We start from the raw sequence: 20,404 nt of genomic DNA, 5'->3' as shown, positions 1-20,404 counted from the left end.
TGTGAAGCCCACACACCATCATTTTAAATGACGTTTTTAAAAATGTCATTTTATTTCAAAAAGTGATCGTGTGTAGGGGGCATAATATGTATTGGGATGTTCTGGAATCTTCTGAGAGAAGTGATGAGCCCATTATATCATCGGGGGACTGAAGATTCTCAGACATTCTGTTCACACCCTGATTACTGTGGAAATGGTTGTGGGGAAAATATTTTAAATGTTTTTTTCCAATTAGAGAACATCAATGGAAAGATTATTTTTTGTATTAGTAAATGATTTCCAGATAATAAGTTGGATGAGGAATTACATGTTGTTGATTTTTCTTCTCTGTTTAGCTAATGAACATTTTATTTAAGCTTTGCAGAGCTTTTTCTTTTGTAATGGATTTCCAGCCATCTGGTATTTTTGCTGGTTTTGCCTTGTATTCTTCTGCAAACTTCTCATTAAACATCACAAAAATATATTTCCAGTAATCTGATGACTCGATGCTGGGATCTGGTTGTATGGACCAATCTGGATAAATGGTACGATAATCTTTGTATGGGTGTGATTTCCATTCTGTGTCTGAATTTTGAAATTTGACATCAGATACAACAGACGTACTACATATATCAGTGGTTAGGATTTGAGTATCACTACATCTGTATCTCCCCAGTCCTTCAGGTCTGTGAATGGTAGCAAAGTGCTCCTTATGTTCATCACCTCCGGCCTCACAGGGGACACCACAGAATGGACATTGCTTCCCACAGCCAACAACCTTCCTGAACAATACATCCTCAGGCTTCACCGTCACCCTGGAGAGTACAGACTTTATATCCATAGATTGCAGCTCTGATAAGACTTCTGTTTCTGTATCTCGGAGGAAGAGCTGAATGTCTGATGAAAATTGTCCAACATCAGCCGTGTTCTGGAAAGTGACCGCTTGCATCTCATTCTGAGGGATCACTAATTCTTCCTTTAGTATCTCACATACACTTTTCAGAAAATCTGAGACTGATGAACTTTTAACAGAGTTGTCTCCATTAAGAGCTGCTTTTATCTTTATGTCCAGTGAAAACAGCAGAAGTTCTTGGAATGGTTTTAGGATTCGGGGCTTTGCAAATGTATCAGTGTATTTTAATATCCGGGCTTTGGTATATTTCTCATATGATAGTGTATACTTTACATATGTCTGGAATGATATTTCTTCCAGCAGCTCCCTTAGTAAAAAATTTTGAAAAAATGTTCTACTGCTTAATTTCTTGTCTGAAGCTACTATGCCGTCCACTATTTTCTGCCCAAGATGGTGGAATACATGATCCATCATTGCTGGTTTTAGACATCGCTCACAGAATTCTTTGGCTTTAGTCTGACTTATATCTTTCTCTTGAAATGTGCTGATAAATGTTTTTAAATATCCAGGCTTTAGTTTCTCCAAACACAGTTTTGGGTCATTCTCTTTAATGAATTTATTATGCATCTTCTGGAACTCTCTGGAAGCTTTTCCAAGAATGTGAAGCTTAATATCCAGTTCAAACTCTGTGGACAAATGAAGATTTTTGGACTCTTTAGAAACCTCTGTTGTAATCATATGAAGTAATTCCAGGCAATAGTTGTCACAATAGTCCTCTCCAGTTTCCACCTTCTCTCTGATATATTTGTTACAGTTATCTATAAGAGATTGAGAAAAAACATTTATTTTGTCCAAATAATCTTTTTTGCACCCAAAACCAAATTTATCTAAAACTTTTTTTGTCAATTTCTTGAACCATCCACTCTCAATATATTTCTCATCTATTTTGAAATCAGTCTGTGTGATATTTGCCAAGTCCTTCATACCCAGTAAGTGTTGATTTACAGCTGGTCCTTTACTGCTCATGTCATTCTTCAGCAGATGTAACATAGATCCACTGACAATGTGTGTTTTTAATTTCTTCATCTGTAGATCACTGAGTGTCTTCTCCCACATCTCATCAAACTCTTTATTTAACTGTACGTTATTCAGAGTTTTTTTCTTTTCTCTGCACCTCTTGAGGAGATCTGTGATTTTGTCTTCAATCAATTTCTGTGAATTAGTTTGCATATTCTGAATCTTGAATTTCCCTTTTTGAATTGAAACAGCCTCATTAAACTTCATAAAAGAATTTCTTTTCAATTCCTCCTTCAGGGATGTTGTGCTCAGAATAAAATCTTGTTTGTATCGTTCTATTAGATGAACATTTTCATTTTTATTGTCAAAGTAGATTTCCAGCAATTTCAAGATTTCATTTTCTCTAATAATCAACAAATTGTTGAGCTCATTCCTAAATTTGGAGCAAAGTTTTTCATCTAGACTCTCAACATTCTGATTCTTAATGTTTGTCTCTGTGCGGATCAGCCAATCATGGAGAGCTTTTCGGAAATCCCATTCCCACTGTGAGTATTGTATAGACAGGTTATTATAAGCTTCTGCCACCAGACTGTTCCTGAAGCTGAAGATGAATTTTTCATGTTTTACAGCGTTCCATAAACTTTCTATCCATGTTATAAATTCAGGAATGGTTAAAGGCTTATTCAGGGATTCGTTGCTTCTCATTAATTCTAATAAATACTTTTTCAGTTCAGACACATGTTCACTGTACCCAGAATTTACTGGAGCCATTGGTGGGACCCCAAGCCAGAGCCCGGGAATGTACCAGTTGTCTTTCTCCAGGTTGTAGTTCATCACATCACTGAAAGTTTTGACTTCACTTTTCTTTTCCATCTCTGCAGCTACTTTTGTCATTTCATTCAACTGTTCCAGAAGTTTCTTTCTGTCTCTCATGTTCTTGTCATGAGCGGACACATCACTCACATTCTGATGTACAAACTGGCAGTTGGGTCTCTTTCCTACTTCTTTCATTCTAAGAAAAGCATGGACCACAATCTGTAAAATATCCTTCATTTCTGTTGTATTTTCCATGGCCATATTGATGATGGTGATATCACTCAACCCAACCACTAGTGTGGCCAGTTCATTGTCATGTTCATAACTGCCCTCCAAGGAAGCCAACTCTGGAGCTTTCAGCCCCTCAGTGTCAATCACCAGGATGAAGTCACAGCCCAGCTCCTCCTGGAATTTCTCTTTCACATTAAGAAGAGTCATGAAGGCTCCTCGTGTGCATCTTCCACTGGCCACCGGGAACTGCAGACCAAACATGGTGTTGAGAAGAGTGGATTTCCCCGTACTCTGCACTCCCAGCACAGTGATTACTCTCATTCTGCATTTTCTGCCCGTTTTGGTGTCCAGCTCATTTAGAACATCAGTTATCCACTGTAGGGGAATGTTGGAGGCATCTCCATCTATCAGCTCCAATGGGAAACCATCCAACAAGAGATCAGCAGCAACTCCCGGCAGTCTATTAAATTGTCTTTTTGTTTTAGCTATTTTGTTTTCTTTAACCATGGAGCGTTCAGCTTCATAAAACTGTCCCATCTCACGTAGGAAATGTTCAATTCCTAAAGAACTGTCAGAGATTTTCTGGTCTATCTGTTTGAGCTCTTGATTATTAATTAAGGTATTGTTACATTTTTCTTTGTATTCAGCTTGTAGAATAGAAAGATGATTTCTAGCAACTGAATCAAGTTCAAATTTCATCCATTTCAGAAAATATTGTTTCTCAGTCTTAGACAAATTATTGATTGCATCAATAAAAATAAATAAACCAATGGGCAGATCATGGTTATATTGTTCCTCATGTAGTGAAATACGTTTCTTTATCAGGTCATCTTGATATTGTTGTGTGTCTTTACCACCTTGCTTTGTCATTCTACAAAATTCTTTTTCCACTTTAGATAACTGTCTCCAGAGATCTCCCTGTAACTTCATAGTGTTCTTTTTGTACTCAGATACATTCCTGATTTCTTCTGTAATTTTCCTGGCATTTTCCCTGGCCTTCTGACATTCAGGAACTCTCTCATCCACTTTGATTTCCAATCCATGAGTTTCTTTCTCAAAGTCTCTCATTTTCTTTTCTTTTGGCTTACTGTTAAATAAATTAATCATATTGCTTTGTAGTTTTTTTACAAATGCTGCCTCATTTGCGATGCCCGCATGTATTATCACATTTGTTTTCTTGAACTTTAGCACTGGCATTAATTCTTGAAGGGTCTTCAGTGTCTGTGGACTCACATTTTTTCCAGGACCGGGAGTAACAATGAAGTAATATTGGGTGTCAGTGGTAGGGAAGGATGATAAAAGTTTGAATTCCCTCTCAGAAATATCCTCAATGAATATAAACACAGCTGATGAAATTCTAGTCAAAAACGTGAACTGGTCACGGTTGGTCTCCAGATCTCCTCGTAGGTTGGTCACTGTGATGGGTTCTGGGAAAACATCAGACTTACCAGAGGGAAAATACCAGGAAACTTCTATCAGTCCATCAGATATTTCCCTCTTAATGTTTCCTCCCTCCATATTGTCATGTATGAAGAAGTTATTATGTAGCTGAGCTGGGTTAAGAATTTGGTTCAGGATTTTAGATTTGGATAATTTGTTTTTTCCCAATCTGACATAAGACAAGATTGGCATGGAAGTATTCACTACATTTTCTTCTCTAAAGCCTTTACTGTCTACTAATGACTGAGGTCTCCACTTCTTCATTATGTCTCTCATTGCCCAAACCATGAGGGTGCAATGTGACCCATCACCAGCAGGGAGCAGCAGAGGGACGGCAAACTGACACATGGACAATTTGGTTACAATCTCTTGTTGGAGAAAACTGTCTGAGCAATGCAGGAGGAGACACAGGACATCCAGGGGGTGAACAGAACTAGATAAATTGTCACCTGGAATGGAAGAATCATTAATTAGGTTGTCATCATCATCATTATCACATACATCAACACCAGTAGACTGATCTTTCTCAAGAAGAATGTCTCTTGCAGTCCTATTTAAGGCCATGAGTTTCCTCAAGTAATTCCAGGGAATATCCTCTACAGTTTTAGGTGGTTTGTCATTCACATTCTCTAAGCCAACGCTCAGGATATCCCTCAGAGTCAATGTCGAAATCTTTGACATTCTTTCTGCAAGCTGATGAAAAGTAGTCTTTTTAGTCTTGTTGGTACAGGGTTCTGTAAGAAAATATTTTTTTAATGTTATATGTTTTTAAATCACCATTCAGTTCACTTGCTAAATTGTAATCATTTGAGAGGAACCGTGCACCCTATATACACATCAACTTTAAAGTGGATGTAAACCCACTCTCATCCTTTCTAAACTACTGCCATAGTGCTGATCTATAAGGATATACATGCCTCCTGCATGTATCCTTACCTGTCAAATGTCTCCCCTCTGTCTGTTATGAGAGGGACCCAGGGACAGTCCCAGGGACGGTGACTTCATAAGGGGGCAGAGTCAATGGATGACATCACCCGGTGACCCTGCCCCATGCCAATATAAGTCATTGCGCACTGCACACACGGCATTTCAGCGGGAGAGAGCGTTGAGTCAACATCGGAAGAAGAGCAGAGGGAAGAAGACAATGGAGAAGACCGGGAAAGAACTAGCAAAAGAGTAGGTAGAAGAGCAGAAGATAGCAGAGGAGACCTGGCAGAAGACACCAGACAGCGGGAGAAGAAACGAAGAGCCGGAGAGGGGGAGAAGAAGTCGGAAAAGACCCCCGGAGCTACCTAATAAATTACTTTTAAAACCTGTGTAGTGTGTTTTATTCTTGACACTTTTTCCCAGGTGAATGGGTAGGGGTACAATGTACCCCCATACTCATTCACATAGGGTGGGGGATCCCTTATTAAAGGGGGCTTCCAGATTCCGATAAGCCCCCCCCGCCTGCAGACCCCAACAACCAATGGCCAGGGTTGTTGGGAAGAGGCCCTTGTCCTCATCAACATAGGGGCAAGGTGCTTTGGGGTGGGGGGCGTAGGGCCCCATGCTCCAAAGCACCTACCTTCCCATGTTGAGGGCATGCGGACTGGTACGGTTCAGGAGGGGGGCGCTCACCCGTCCCCACCCCCTTTCCTAACCGGCCAGGCTGCTTTGCTTGGATAAGGGTCTGGTATGGGTTTTGGGGGACCCCCACATCGTTTTCTTGGCATAGGGGGGGTTCCCTTAAAATCCATACCAGACCGAAGGGCTTAGAGGGGGAACCCATGCCGTTTTTAATAAAAACATTGGTGTGGAGTTCTTCCTAAAGATTCAAGTCGGATCCCTGTTAATTAAAGTTAATGCATGTCAGACTTCAAGTCGTAGGGCAAAGTGAGATCCAAAGTAGTACGACTGTCGTGTCGTACCAGTGTGAACCTGGCCCAAGTGTTTTTGGGATGTGGAATCTCTGTAAGACTTCTAGGCGGCCTAGCTTTGTGGGTGTTGATTTCATCTGGAAGAATTTGGTGTAGGTTTCATGGGCACACTTAACACCCAAAAAACAATTTTTCTGCTACTGTTTGACAGGTGCCTATCATTTAAAATTTTGACAGCAAGGCCAATGCTTGCCTTAATCAAGAGTACCTCTATAGGGTTATGGTGTGAATGCACCACCAACACCCAACACCCAATTTTTTCGCACTTGTTACTTCTATCCAAAGTCTGCAAAAAGAGACACCAGAATTTATCCACAAAATCTCTTATCTTGTTCCCACTGCACTACATTGTGGCCTCATCATACAGACGAGCTCCCAAACTGTTATTTCCAAAATATTTTATTTCCAAAATAAAGGAAGCTTACAGGGAAAATGTCATTTTTTTGGCTTTATAAATTTCATTATTGCTGCAGCAGGTTCTAGACACGGTACAGATTTGCCACTTTACAGGCAGACTAAGGCACTACATTTAAAGGAAATGTTCATTTTTATTGTTTCACTTAAAGCATCAGTAAATCACTGCTCATTTAAAAATTATGGGGCAGATCCACAAAAGGATTACGCCGGCGTATCTATTGATACGCGGGCGTAATTTAAAAATTCCCGCATCGTATCTTTGTTTTGTATCTACAAAACAAGATGCGACAGCATCTCGGAGGGATCCGACAGGCGTACGTCTTAGTACGTCTTAGTACGCCGTCGGATCTTAAGGTACAATATTTTGGCGGCCGCTAGGTGGCGTTACCGTCGAATTCTGCGTTGAGTATGCAAATTAGCTATTTACGGCGATCCACGAACGTACGTCCGGCCGGCGCATTTTTTTACGTCGTTTTCGTTCGGCTTTTTTCGGGTTATAGTTAAAGCTGCTGTTCTGAGGCGTACTCAATGTTAAGTATGGCCGTCGTTCCTGCGTAGAAATTTGACATTTTTACGTCGTTTGCGTAAGTCGTTCGCGAATAGGGATTTGCGTAGAATGACGTCACTGTCTGAAGCATTGGCTTTTTCCGGGTTAATTTCGAGCATGCGCACTGGGATACCCCCATGGACGGCGCATGCACAGTTAAAAAAAACCGGTGTTTACGCCGGGTCAAGATGTATTTACATAAAACACGCCCCCATTACACCCATTTTAATTCCGCGTCCTTACGCCGCCAAAGATACACTACGCCGCCGTAACTTACGGCGCAAATTCGTTGAGGATTCGAAAAAAAAATAAGTTGCGGCGGCATAGTGTATCTTGGATACGCTGTGCCCGGCGGATTCTTACGCGCAGGTACGTGGATCTGCCCCTATGTTTTTTACAAAAGATTTTTTCATTAATACATGTCCCCCAGGGCAGTACCCAGATCCCTATAACCATTGTATGCCCAATTACTTGCATATAAGCCTTCAAAATGATTTTTCCACTTCAAGTCCCATAGACTTCAATGGGGTTCGTTATTCGGTTTCCGAACTTTTGCGATGTTCGAAAGTTCTGCAGCGAACCGAACAGGGGGTCGCTCGGCCCATCTCTAATCATAAGCTTAATAATAGCAAGCAATGCCAAGCTGTGGTTTCCAAAGCTAGAAAAATCCTTTCTTGTATTAAGAGTGGTATGGACTCCATGGAGAGAGACATCATTTTGCCCCCCTGTACAAATCATTAGTAAGACCTCATCTGGAATATGCAGTTCAGTTTTGGGCACCAGTTTACAAAAAGGATACCTGGGAACTGGAGAAAGTGCAGAGAAGGGCAACCAACCTGATAAGAGGCACGGAGGAGCTCAGCTATGATGAAAGATTAGAGGAACTGAATTATTTACCTCTTGAGAAGAGGAGATTAAGGGGGGATATGATCAACATGTATAAATACATAAGGGGTCCATATACTGAACTTGGTGTTGAGTTATTTACTTTAAGGTCATCAGAGAGGACAAGGGGGCACTCTTTAATTCTGGAGGAAAAGAGGTTTAATCTCCAATAATTACAGAAAGGTTTCTTCAAAGTAAGAGCTGTGAAAATGTGGAATAGACTCCCTCAAGAGCTGGTTCTGACTAGCTCAGTAGATTGCTTTAAGAAAGGCCTGGATTATTTCCTAAATGTACATAATATAACTGGGTGGGTACTGACATTTATAGGTAAAGTTGATCCAGAGAATATCCAATTGCCTCTCGGGGGATCAGAATTTTTTTTCCCTGCTGGAGCAAATTGGATCATGCTTTGCTGTTTTTTTCCCCTCCTCTGAGTATAGGATTGTGTATATGGGATTGTACTATTTTTTTTTTCACTTTTATTGTTTAAAGTGGAGGTTCACCCAAAAACTCAATTTTTAACCTTAGATTGGGCCTAATTACGGGAAGCAGAATCGGGTGTTTTGGTTCAAATCAATGCAGTACTTACCTTTTTTGAGATAGATGTTCTCCCGCCGCTTCCGGGTATGGGCTGCGGGACTGGGCGTTCCTACTTGATTGACAGCCTTCCGACCGTTGCATACAGCGCGTCACCAGTTTCCGAAAGTAGCCGAACGTCGGTGCACAGGTGCCGTATAGCGCCGCACCGGCGTTCGGCAACTCGTGACGCGCTGTATGCAACCGTCGGAAGGCTGTCAATCAAATAGGAACGCCCACTCCCGAAGACCATACCCGGAAGCGGCGGGAGAACATCTATCTCAAAAAAGGTAAGTACTGCATTGATTTTAACCAAAACACCCGAATCTGCTTCACGTAATTAGGCCCAATCTAATGTTAAATTTTTTTTTCGGGTGAACTCCCGCTTTAAACTAGATGGACTTGTGTCTTTTTTCAATCAGACTAACTATGTAACTTTGTGAACTGGAAACTGGATGGAGAGATATCTAAAATAGCTCAGACTAGAAATTAGAGGTGAAACTCAGAACACACAGCAACTCCCAGTGCTCAGAGAACCGTCAAAGTGGAATTAGACCATAGATGGCGACAAATGAACATCCATCGGGAATGCTTGGCTGATGCAGCCTTCCTCCCGGGGGATCCTGTATGAAAAAAACAACACAGGAGGGCTCAAGCACCTAGTGCATTACCAGAGATTTAAATGTGCAAAAGCACGTGGAAGATAACAATATGGATACACACAAAAGTGAAAGGTGTGAAAGATGCCCGATGGAGACCTTGCATTGGGCTCGCTCCTTGGCTTGCCCTCACCGTCCACCCCTATCTGCAGTCTTCCAGTACTCTTGGGCTCTTTGGTACCCCCCTTGTGAGAGTGGCAAACGGTTTACCTTTTTTTCATCCTGCTCTCTTACCTATATATCCCTTCCCATCCCCCATCCCCCATTTTTGTGTTGACATGTTGACTATACGCGGTCTTTCAGCCTACTTCTACATGCCTTTTCGGAGGATTATCCTCCTGTACTTGTTATGCAACCTTTTATCTCTACATGGCTATTTCCATATTCAATCCATGATGAGTTGAATTTGCTGTTTATTTGTACCTGTTGTACTATGACTTGTACCTTTGTACTGGGACCCTTTTCTTATTTTGCAATAACATATTTGAACAAGAAAAACCAAGAGATGCCATGCAGTGCAAGCATTGTATAACCCGACAGACACCCCGCTATCCTGGCACACCCCCAAAACAAATCAGCTTGCCAGCATAGCAGGGTATCTGTCGGGTTATGCGATTTCCGCACTGCATGGCATCTTGTGTTTTTTTAATGCTTTTGTACCTTTCACATTTGCAAGTACCCATTTTGTTATCTTCCACATTTTTACACATTAAATCTCTGGTAATGCACTATGTGCTTGTGCCCTCCTGTGTGTTTTTTACCTATGACTAAGCACCCACCAGTGGTGTGAAACACGTCAGCTATAATCCTTGCACCTCTGTGACTGTATGGATTGACTGTATGGATTTTATTAATTTGACACAATAAAGGTGTTGCATTGGAGTGTGGCTATCCAGCATTTCTTTGTCCATTGATTGCCTGCAGAGCCAGCACCTGTACTTCTAACAGCAGGGTAGGTGTTTCATGGGATTATTGCCTGGAGCAGTGTGAATTCATAATGCACTAGGTGTCCCTCCTTTTTTTTTTTTTTTTTAGAAATTGGAGGTGCGTGATAAGCTGTTCAGAATTTTATTAAAGAATTCTTTGTAAGAATTACACATTCCCCCCACACCCATATCGACACAACTCTCTCACAAGGCTTACTTTGCCTGACCAGAAACATTGCAATTATCACCAATGTGTTTTGGAAGGTCTGTGCGTTGGTTTGAACTGCCTGGACCCAGGGCCGTCTTTAAGGCAGGGCAAAAGGGGCAGCTGCTCTGGACCCTGCCATTGTTGTGGGGCCCAAGGCAGCTACCTCATACTTGCCAACTATCCTGGTTTAAATTCCCTTGTCATTTTATTCCCCTGCTGTGCCCGATATCTCAGTGTGAAGTTCTGTTACTAATGCTGCCCTATTGTTGTATACAGATGACTCACCTGCAGACCCTGTGTTTACATGTAAATAACCGTCATTGATTTGTGTAACGGTATGGCCCGTGGGACCCAGAAGCTCTTGAAGGATACAGGGTACTCCTGTTTCAGCTTCACCAATGACTCTTGCGTCTAGGGTCATCCTATGTCCACTAGGGGCATGGGGTGACTAAGAAATTTTATCATGGATTACATGAGACAGTAAGGATAATTCACAATGTATATCAGGATCTTGAAATATTACAGGTGGTTTATTTTGAACCCAACAGGTCAATAGGAGAGTGTCTCATTCAATGTGGGGACACATACTGTTAAGGTGTTAATTAAGCCTGCTACTGTGGAGATGTGGAATGTGACTTAGCACCCTCTAAAGGTCAGACGTCTGACTTATGTTTACAAAGGAATGTGTATTGAATAGCAGGTGAGATAAGCTGAAGTCATAACGTCTGCCTTGTCAGCTATAGTAATTAACTCATGTAGATTCGGTGCCAGAAATTCTGTCTAAGATGTGGATTGAGGGGGACTCGTTAGGACCCATTGTGTGATGTTGTGGGTGGAGTGTGTCATTGTCCCTTTGATTACTGCAGCATGCTTTGTGGTTGCTAACTGTATAAAAACCTGAGTTTTACCAATAAAAGGTCATTCTGTTTGGAACCAGAGAACAGAGCTGTGTGTCTCGTTCTTCTGGGGGAAATCCAATGGGTCCTGTCTGCTGGATTGTGGAGTGTCGGAAGCTGTCGTGGATTGGTGGAATCAGCGTTAACCCATGACCATTACAATATGTAAATAGCGGCATCATTCATATGTAAATAGCCGAGGGTGCATATCATGCCTCCTGAGGTCATATCCACCATCACCTATACTGAATGCTGCCCACTGGGGAGATAAAGGGGCATGCTTAAAAAGTCCAGCCTGCAACTGTGGTTATTCAGCCTAACATCAGCCTGTTCTGCAAAGGTGAGCAAATTGGTTGGTGGAGGGTTGTATGGGGTGTGCAGAGGGAGGCAGAGAAGGAATTACAGTTTGGGTGCATAGGTGAGCAAGGAGGGGATGTATAGGGGTAAGGAAGGTGGATGCAAGGATGAGCAGAAGTGGCAAGTAGAGTTAAAAGGGTGGAGGGTTGGAGTGGAGAGGATGGGGAAGGTTTGGGGTGCAGATGTTAGCAGGGGTTTTAGGATACAAAGGTGTACTTGTAACGTTCAGGGATTAACACTGTTTACGATATTCCATTTCACCAACCCACGACATGCTTATCCGACACTCCACAATCCAGCAGACACGATCCATTGGATTTCCCCCAGAAACAAGACACACACAGCTCGAGACACACGAATGACCACTTTAATGGTAAACTCAGGCTGGTTATATACAGTTACAAAGCATGCTGCAGTAATCACAGGGACAATGAAACACTCCACCCACAACATCACACAAAGGGGTGCTCAATACACATTCCGTTAGATAATGACATTCAGATGAGCTAATTACTCATCATTACCCAGACGTTCTGACTCTGCGATAAGTTATCCTCACCTTCTACACAAAACACATTCCTTTAGTAAACATAATTGACATACTAATCCACTACACCTGAAAGGTCAGACAGCTGACCTTTCAGACTGCCAACACATATCTATCATCAATAGAACTTTCACACAATACAGGGTTAGTTAGCATACACAATGAAATATCTTAGGAGCCAGACTTAATTAACACAATAGACAATATAATGCAATCACAGCAACCTGTAATATTTCAAGATATCCTGCAAAACATGAATTATTATTACTGTCCCATCGCATGTAATCCGAGATATCATTTCTCAGTCATCCTTTGCCCCTATTGGACATAGGATGACCCTAGACCCAAGAGTCATTAGTGAAGCTGGCACAGGAGTACCCCGCATCCTTCAAATATCTCTGGGTATCACGGGCCATTCCGTTACATCTCTCCCCTTTCAGTGGGAGACTAACACAGGAGGGGACCCCAGATGGGTTGACTCCGAAGTTAGTCCATAGTTCCATTCCTCCAATGCTGGTATCCATACAGTACCCCAAATAAATTTCTCCAAACAGAGCATTATTCAACCAGCCAACCTCTGCCTCTCTCAGAGAACATGCCTGTCACTGGGGAGAGGCCTGGACTGGCCCTTCTCCCTGGAGTCCTTTTAGCCGCTGGAGAGAAGACAGGGTGACTGGGCTCAGTCCATCATGCTGTTGGGGATCTGGGCCAACTGCCCACCATCCCTGGGGTATACAAGTGGAGACTGAAGTCCCATCCACTACCACAGGAACTCCCTCTCCTGCTAGTTGAGAGCAGAGGCTTGTGGCACTCTGCTCTGTTGCCAGCTCTTCTGCTGGGTTGCTATGAGTGGAGACCACAGTCCCATCCCTCGATATCACAGTCCCATCCCCCGACTGGTTACAGAAAGATTTGGAGTTTCTGGCCGTTCAGGAATGGGAGCTGGAGATCATCTACAGACAGCTGCTAGACTCTGCTCAGCAGCAGGGTGGGGCTCCCGTTGCCTGGGACTATGAGGACATTTCAGATGACAACGCTGAAATCCTGGCTGATGAATCGTCAGTGGAAAATATGGAGATTGCCATCCCTAAAGCTGAAGCGGATGACGTGGAGTTCCAGGGAGCCTGAACTCCACTCCTTCTTTCATTCACTACGACACAAAAGTGGCACATTTTAGGACTACCTGAATTTAGGGCACGAGTCATTGACAGAACCAAAAGTGTTGCAAATGCATCATCAATTTAGCGCAATACATTAACCAGAGGGATTAGAGGCATAAATGTGGCGAAACACCCCCATTATGTTTTTAGTGACAAACTATCTTCATCTATGATATTTTTCTTACCTTGCTCAGGTTTGTTGATTCTCATTTTCTTGTTGCTTGGAGTAGCTGGTGAGAAATAATCAGCAGATTATACCTGCAATATGATACTTTCAGGACAGCAGCAAAATAGTTGAAGGCATGGGGAGGAAAAGGTGCCAAGCCGCCAATAGTGTAGCACAGTTTTATTCAAAATTACATGCTCTCACAGATGTCCTGGGACATTGCGACCAAGCAGGAACGCCTTTCAGGGGCCAGACCATGCCTCCTTCATAAGCCTCTGATGAAGGCTGATGAAGGAGGCATGGTCTGGCCTCCAAAATGCATTACTGATTGGCCACAACATCCCAAGGTTAGTCATCTCTTTTGACAGCTCCAGTTTCTCCCAGCGGTAGCCCGGTTCCCTGCACCTCTTCCCACAATGGCTCTGTCATCGTATCGACTCCAGCGAGGATTGGATTCTCCTTGGCAGGCCCACACTGAGCTGTACATGCCTTATCTTGGACATTTGTGAGTGCATTCTTACTGTATATTCATGTAATTTTTGAATAAAATTGTGCTAAACTATTAGCGACTTGGCGTCTCTTCCTCCACATCCCTTCCTCTGTTACAGTGTTCGGGTTCCCAGCCTGCTTCAGGAGCCAGCCTTGTTTCTACTAGTGGTGTTAGCCAGAGACTATTTTTTATTTGACTAGTTTAACCTCCGGGATGTATCCCTATTCATGTGTGTGTGTATATATATCTCTAATAATTAGGCCTGCAGAAATTAACGATTAATTCCTTGATTAATTGTTAATTTTTTTGATCGATCAAAATTCTTTTGACCGATTGGCACACCACGTGATCCGTGGAGCTCTGCTGCTGCCTCGGCCATAGAAAAGGCTGTGGCTTCGGCCTAGCTCCCGGAGCGGCGGCCTAGGTGAGCCTAGAGCGGCGTGCTGACGTCATCACCCGGCCTCAACTGCTCGTGTTCGGCCAGCTTCTCTGGTAAGCAAGCACTAATCTTCCTATACAGTGGGGGAGATGTGGACCTTATTACAGTGGGGAGATGTCTGTGGATATTACAGTGGGGGGGGGGTGTCTGTGGATATTACAGTGGGGGAGATGTCTGTAGATTACAGTGGGGGAGATGTCTGTAGATTACAGTGGGGGAGATGTCTGTGGATATTACAGTGGGGAGATGTCTGTGGATATTACAGTGGGGGAGATGTCTGTGGATATTACAGTGGAGGAGATGTCTGTGGATATTATAGTGGGGGAGATGTCTGTGGATATTACAGTGGGGAGATGTCTGTGGATATTACAGTGGGGAAGATGTCTGTGGATATTACAGTGGGGAGATGTCTGTGGATATTACAGTGGGGAGATGTCTGTGGATATTACAGTGGGGGAGATGTCTGTGGATATTACAGTGGGGGAGATGTCTGTGGGTATTACAGTGGGGGGGGGGGGGGGGAGGAGATGTCTGTGTGTATTACAGTGGGGGGAGATGTCTGTGGATATTACAGTGGGGGGGAGATGTCTGTTGATATTACAGTGGGGGAGATGTCTGTGGATATTACAGTGAGGGAGATGTCTGTGGATATTATTACAGTGGGGGAGATGTCTGTGGATATTATTACAGTGGGGGAGATGTCTGTGGATATTACAGTGGGGAGATGTCTGTGGATATTACAGTGGGGGAGATGTCTGTGGATATTACAGTGGAGGAGATGTCTGTGGATATTACAGTGGGGGAGATGTCTGTGGATATTACAGTGGGGAGATGTCTGTGGATATTACAGTGGGGGAGATGTCTCTGGATATTACAGTGGGGAGATGTCTGTGGATATTACAGTGGGGAGATGTCTGTGGATATTACGGTGGGGGAGATGTCTGTGGATATTACAGTGGGGGAGATGTCTGTGGATATTACAGCGGGGGAGATGTCTGTGTGTATTACAGTGGGGGGAGATGTCTGTGTGTATTACAGTGGGGGGAGATGTCTGTGGATATTACAGTGGGGGGGAGATGTCTGTTGATATTACAGTGGGGGAGATGTCTGTGGATATTACAGTGAGGGAGATGTCTGTGGATATTATTACAGTGGGGGAGATGTCTGTGGATATTATTACAGTGGGGGAGATGTCTGTTGATATTACAGTGGGGAGATGTCTGTGGATATTACAGTGGGGGAGATGTCTGTGGATATTACAGTGGGGGAGATGTCTGTGGATATTACAGTGGGAGGAGATGTCTGTGGATATTACAGTGGGGGAGATGTCTGTGGATATTACAGTGGGGAGATGTCTGTGGATATTACAGTGGGGGAGATGTCTGTGGATATTACAGTGGGGAGATGTCTGTGGATATTACAGTGGGGAGATGTCTGTGGATATTACGGTGGGGGAGATGTCTGTGGATATTACAGTGGGGGATATGTCTGTGGATATTACAGTGGGGGAGATGTCTGTGGGTATTACAGTGGGGGAGATGTCTGTGGATATTACAGTGGGGAGATGTCTGTGTGTATTACAGTGGGGGGAGATGTCTGTGGATATTTACAGTGGGGGGGGAGATGTCTGTTGATATTACAGTGGGGGAGATGTCTGTGGATATTACAGTGAGGGAGATCTCTGTGGATATTATTACAGTGGGGGAGATGTCTGTGTATATTATTACAGTGGGGGAGATGTCTGTGGATATTACAGTGGGGGAGATGTCTGTGAATATTACAGTGGGGAGATGTCTGTGGATATTACAGTGGGGGAGATGTCTGTGGATATTACAGTGGGGGGAGATGTCTGTGGATATTACAGTGGGGAGATGTCTGTGGATATTACAGTGGGGGAGATGTCTGTGGATATTACAGGCCAGATTCAGAAAGCTTCTACGCCGGCGTATCCCCAGATACGCCGCCGTAATTTCAAATGTGCGCCGTCGCATCTTTACGCCAATTCACAAAGCAAGATACGTCCAAAAACATGGCTTCAGCCATCCGACGTAACTTGCCTACGCCGGCGTATCGTGGGCGCATAGTTACGCTGGACGCATTCGGCGTTCCCATTATATATATGCAAATGACCTAGGTACGCCAATTCACGAACGTACTTGCGCCCGGCGTATTCATGTACGCTGTTTACGTAAGGCGTACGACCGGCGTAACTCTACCCCTCATAAAGCAGGGGTAAGTCATGTTAAGGTATGGACGTCGGAACGACCGTCGAAATTTACGTTTAGTTTACGTTGTTTACGTAAGTTGTACGCGAATAGGGTGTAAGTTACGTTTACGTCGTAGGCATTGCGTCGACGTATCTTAGGGAGTATATGCAACGTGATTCTGAGCATGCGTGCGCATGCCCAGTTCGACCGGCCATTCATTTACATGGGGTCACGCTTAATTTAAATAGATGACGCTCACCTGCTTCCTACTTTAAATTAGGCTGGCTTATGCCGGCCAATTTACGCTACGCCGCCGCAACTTACGGAGCAAGTGCTTTGTGAATACTGCACTTGCCTGTCTAAGTTGCGGCGGCGTAGCGTAAATAAGATACGCCCTCACAAAGATGCGCCCCTTTACGTGAATCTGGCCCTACGTTTTTATATGTATAGGCTGGCAGTTCATGTTACATTTGTCCCTTGCACACTATCCAATTTTGATTGCACACAATTTTCTTTTGCTGGCAGCAAGTACAGCGCTAAGTTATTGTTGTGTGTTGGTTTGCACAGTGTTGCCCTGAAATAACTCATACAGCTAGAAACAATAACTGTCAGGGCTTTTTTTCAGGGGGAACTTGGGGAAACTGAGTTCCACCACCTCTGGCAGGTGACGTGGCCAGGTGATGTGACAGGTGACGTGGCCAGGTCATGTGGCAGGTGACGTGGCCAGGTGACATGGCAAGTGGACAATCCACAACTTGTGGCAGGTGACGTGGCCAGGTGACATGGCCAGTGGACAATCCACAACTTGTGGCAGGTGACGTGGCAAGTGGACAATCCACAACTTGTGGTAGGTGATGTGGCCAGGTGACATGGCAGATGACGTGGCAAGTGGACAATACACAACTTGAGGCAGGTGACGTGGCAAGTGGACAATCCACAACTTGTGGTAGGTGACGTGGCCAGGTGATGTGGCAGGTGATGTGGCCAGGTCACGTGGCCAGTGGACAATCCACAACTTGTGGCAGGTGACGTGGCCAGTTGACGTGGCCAGGGGACAATCCACAACTTGTGGCAGGTGACGTGGCCAGGTGACGTGGCAGGTGATGTGGCCAGGTGACGTGCCAGGTGACGTGGCCAGGTGACATGGCAAGTGGACAATCCACAACTTGTGGCAGGTAACGTGGCCAGGTGACATGGCAGGTGACGTGGCCAGTGGACAATCCACAACTTGTGGCAGGTGACGTGGCCAGGTGATTTGGCAAGTGGATAATCCACTTGTGGCAGGTGACATGACAAGTGGACAATCCACAACTTGTGGCAGGTGCCGTGGTCAGGTGACGTGGCAAGTGGACAATCCACAACTTGTGGCAGGTAACGTGGCCAGGTGACATGGCAGGTGACGTGGCCAGTGGACAATCCACAACTTGTGTTAGGTAATATGGCTAGGTGACATTGTAAGTAGACAATCCACAACTTGTGGCAGGCGACGTGGCCGGTGACATGGCAGGTGACGTGGCCAGTGGACAATCCACAACTTGTGGCAGGTGGCGTGGCCAGGTGACGTGGCAGATGACGTGGCAATTGGACAATTCACAACTTGAGGCAGGTGACGTGGCAAGTGACGCGGTAAATACACGTACCCTGCTGCTCTCTCAGCTGCTCTAGTCTCACAAAATGGCTGAAATGGTTAAATAATACTGTTTTTTGAGCTTAGGGAGGGTCTTATGATGTTTCTTAACCAAATGCTTATAAACTAAAACGCGGTAAAACGGGCGTTTTAAACGCTGGTTTTTGCGCTTGAAAACTTGTGTTTAGATGAGTTTGCATTTGCTTCTCGTGTGCATGGGGCCTTAGATACCCCAAAGCAGCAAGCTATGCACCACTTAAAGTATTGATGCTCAGATAGTCCACATCTTATGGGGGAGCACACTTTGGTCTTTTTCCCCTAGGTGCTAAAGGACATTGCACCACCACTTGTTTGTAATCTCTCTATTCTGTTAAGTCTGAGAACATTTGGTTGTGGTGATATTTCCAGACTGGTATGTAGGATGTACCCGGCTAATTGTCAGTCTTAGACTGGCGCTTGTTAATAAAAAATACTGACACATGCTAGATTACCTTGTTCTGGTTGGTCTAGGTTTCGTTTAGGGGCTCTCTTAGCATCTGAGGTTTCTCCAGTTTCTTGGGAAGTTCCTGGAATAAAACACATTTGACTTCTTCATTATTTGTTTTCTTCTTTATGGGTTTAGAACTTTGCCCACCACCAACATGTGTTACTGCTGTTGTTTTTTTGTCCTTTATATTTTATCCAAGTGGCTTTGCTGTCTTTCCTCTAAAGAACTTTACAGAGCATTTGTAAAGCCAAACCTCATTGTTGGTTCCAATTTTGCACAGTTACCTAGAGAGAATTGCTTGAGAGATAGGAGACAAGACTGACAAAATGGGAACCAACAATAAGGGATTCAAATCAGATTTCCATGTGCTGGCGGAGAGGTGGAAATGATTTTCGGCAAACACTGACATATACTGTGCATGGATAAAGTGTGATGCCGCGGACACACAATCGTTTTTCGGCATGAAAAAAACAACGTTTTTAAAATGTTTTATTTAAAATGATGGTGTGTGGGCTCTGAAAAACGACAATTTTTTTTCCAAACATGCTGCATTTCTTAACGACGTTTTAAACAATGTCGTTTTTCAGGTTGTAAAAAATTATCGTGTGTGGGCTAAAACGACGTGAAAAACCTGCACATGCTCAGAAGCAAGTTATGAGACGGGAGCGCTCGTTCTGGTAAAACTAGCGTTCGTAATGGAGTAAGCACATTCATCACGCTGTAACAGACAGAAAAGCGCAAATCGTCTTTTACTAACACAGAATCAGCTAAAGCAACCCAAAGGATGGCGCCATCCGAATGGAACTTTCCCTTTATAGTGCCGTTGTACGCGTTGTACGTCACCGCGCTTTGCTAGAGCATTTCATTTTTAACGATTGTGTGTGGGCAAGGCCGTTTTACTGATGAAGTTGGAAAAAACATAGTTTTTTCTAGAGGCTGAAAAATTTTGTTTTTTTACATGCCGAAAATCAATCGTGTGCACGCGGCATTGGGCTCAGTGCTGTCAAAACAACTAATTTGTATTTATCAGAGGGCACCTAACTTTGGAAATATGGTTGTGAAGAAAATTTTTGATCCCCCCACCAAAGTACAAGTTGCATTTAAAGATACATTTTTTTTTTTTTTGTGTATCATAAATGTAGTAGAGCGTGTACAACAACACAAAATAATGTAACTAGACACCATGGCCCGGATTCACATACATCGGCGCATAGATATGCCGCCGTAGCGTATCTCTTTTACGCTACGCAGACGCAACGCTGAGAGGCAAGCATGGAATTCACAAAGCAAATGCTCCCAACGTTGCGCCGGCGTAATGTAAATTCATAGGCGTAAGCCGGCCTAATTCAAAGTAGGTGGAAGTGGGCGTTTAAATGAAGCGTGACCCCATGCAAATGATGGGCCGAACGAACGGCGCATTCGCCGTCCCGTGGACGCATCCCAGTGCGCATGCTCAGAATCACGTCGAAAATACTCCCTAAGATACGTCGAATCACTGCCTACGACGTAAACGTAACCTACGCCCAGCCCTATTCACATACTACTACGTAAACGA

The 20,404-nt window shown here is 43.9% G+C and overlaps 1 protein-coding gene across 1 annotated transcript in view; it reads right to left on the bottom strand.

The window, feature by feature from the left end:
• LOC120943025 (interferon-induced very large GTPase 1-like) overlaps positions 1-20,404 on the bottom strand; it is a 50,813-nt gene continuing 30,409 nt past the window's right edge. Inside the window, exons 4-6 of the mRNA XM_040356076.1 lie at positions 18,854-18,928; positions 13,619-13,663; positions 1-5,070 (exon numbers count right to left, since the gene is read on the bottom strand). Coding sequence (XP_040212010.1) covers positions 332-5,070; positions 13,619-13,663; positions 18,854-18,928 — 4,859 coding nt within the window. The 3' untranslated portion in view covers positions 1-331. The remainder of the gene's footprint in view (positions 5,071-13,618; positions 13,664-18,853; positions 18,929-20,404) is intronic.

Source organism: Rana temporaria, chromosome 6 (assembly GCF_905171775.1).
Source record: "Rana temporaria chromosome 6, aRanTem1.1, whole genome shotgun sequence".
Classification (NCBI taxonomy): Eukaryota; Metazoa; Chordata; class Amphibia; order Anura; family Ranidae; genus Rana; species Rana temporaria.
Note: the sequence above shows the minus strand (reverse complement) of the source record. Positions and strands in the feature narration are given on the sequence as shown.